Genomic DNA, 651 nt, shown 5'->3' on the forward strand with positions numbered 1-651 from the left:
ACCGTTTGTTAGGGGGACAAAGAGGGGCACAGTATCCCACTGTGGGGGGCCCCGGTGACACTCCCACAACAAACATGCATGTGATGACTTTCTACACTGCTTTTTCTCTTGATTGTCCTGGTATGCTCCATATTGAACACCAGGTGATCGTCAACAGGGCAGGTGTACCTCCTGCCCATGCTGGCTGCAATGACCTGCAGGTGAGGGGACAGACTCCTTATCTGGTCCAGGACTGAGGTCAGGAACTCATGAGCGTCCTGAACACACAGAAACACACAGAAACACACAGGGGTTTATACACAGAATAAACAGGAAGATGCAAATTTATGAAAAACCAGCTTTTTGCAGGTTTACGAGTTCACCAAACTCAGGAGCCTGGACTGAAACGCAAAGCAACGCAGCAGGCGGCCTTTCCTTTCGGAGTCTGTGGAAGTGTGGCCATCTCTGATCACCATCAATCTTCTACAGAGGGTGAAAGAATTAGATCTGTTATTACATTTTGTTCCTCAGATCTGTGAAGAAACTTGAGAGTGACTGAGTGTGTGTGTGTGTTGGGGGGGGGGTTACTGTACCTGATCAGCTGGGCTTTATGTACTGTTTTAGCCCACGTTTAGCTTTGGTGGCCACCATACACTCATCCACAGCCAGGTT

The 651-nt window shown here is 48.8% G+C and overlaps 1 protein-coding gene across 1 annotated transcript in view; it reads left to right on the top strand.

Annotated features, from left to right (window-relative positions):
- LOC118338644 (olfactory receptor 4K1-like) overlaps positions 1 to 236 on the top strand; it is a 3891-nt gene extending 3655 nt beyond the window's left edge. Inside the window, 1 exon segment of the mRNA XM_035675924.1 lies at positions 144 to 236. Within this exon segment, the coding sequence (XP_035531817.1) occupies positions 144 to 236 (93 nt within the window).
- Positions 237 to 651: the final 415 nt, after the last annotated feature.

This window comes from Morone saxatilis, unplaced genomic scaffold (genome assembly GCF_004916995.1).
Source record: "Morone saxatilis isolate NCDOM2014 unplaced genomic scaffold, NCSU_SB_2.0 Contig5, whole genome shotgun sequence".
Taxonomy (NCBI): domain Eukaryota; kingdom Metazoa; phylum Chordata; class Actinopteri; family Moronidae; genus Morone; species Morone saxatilis.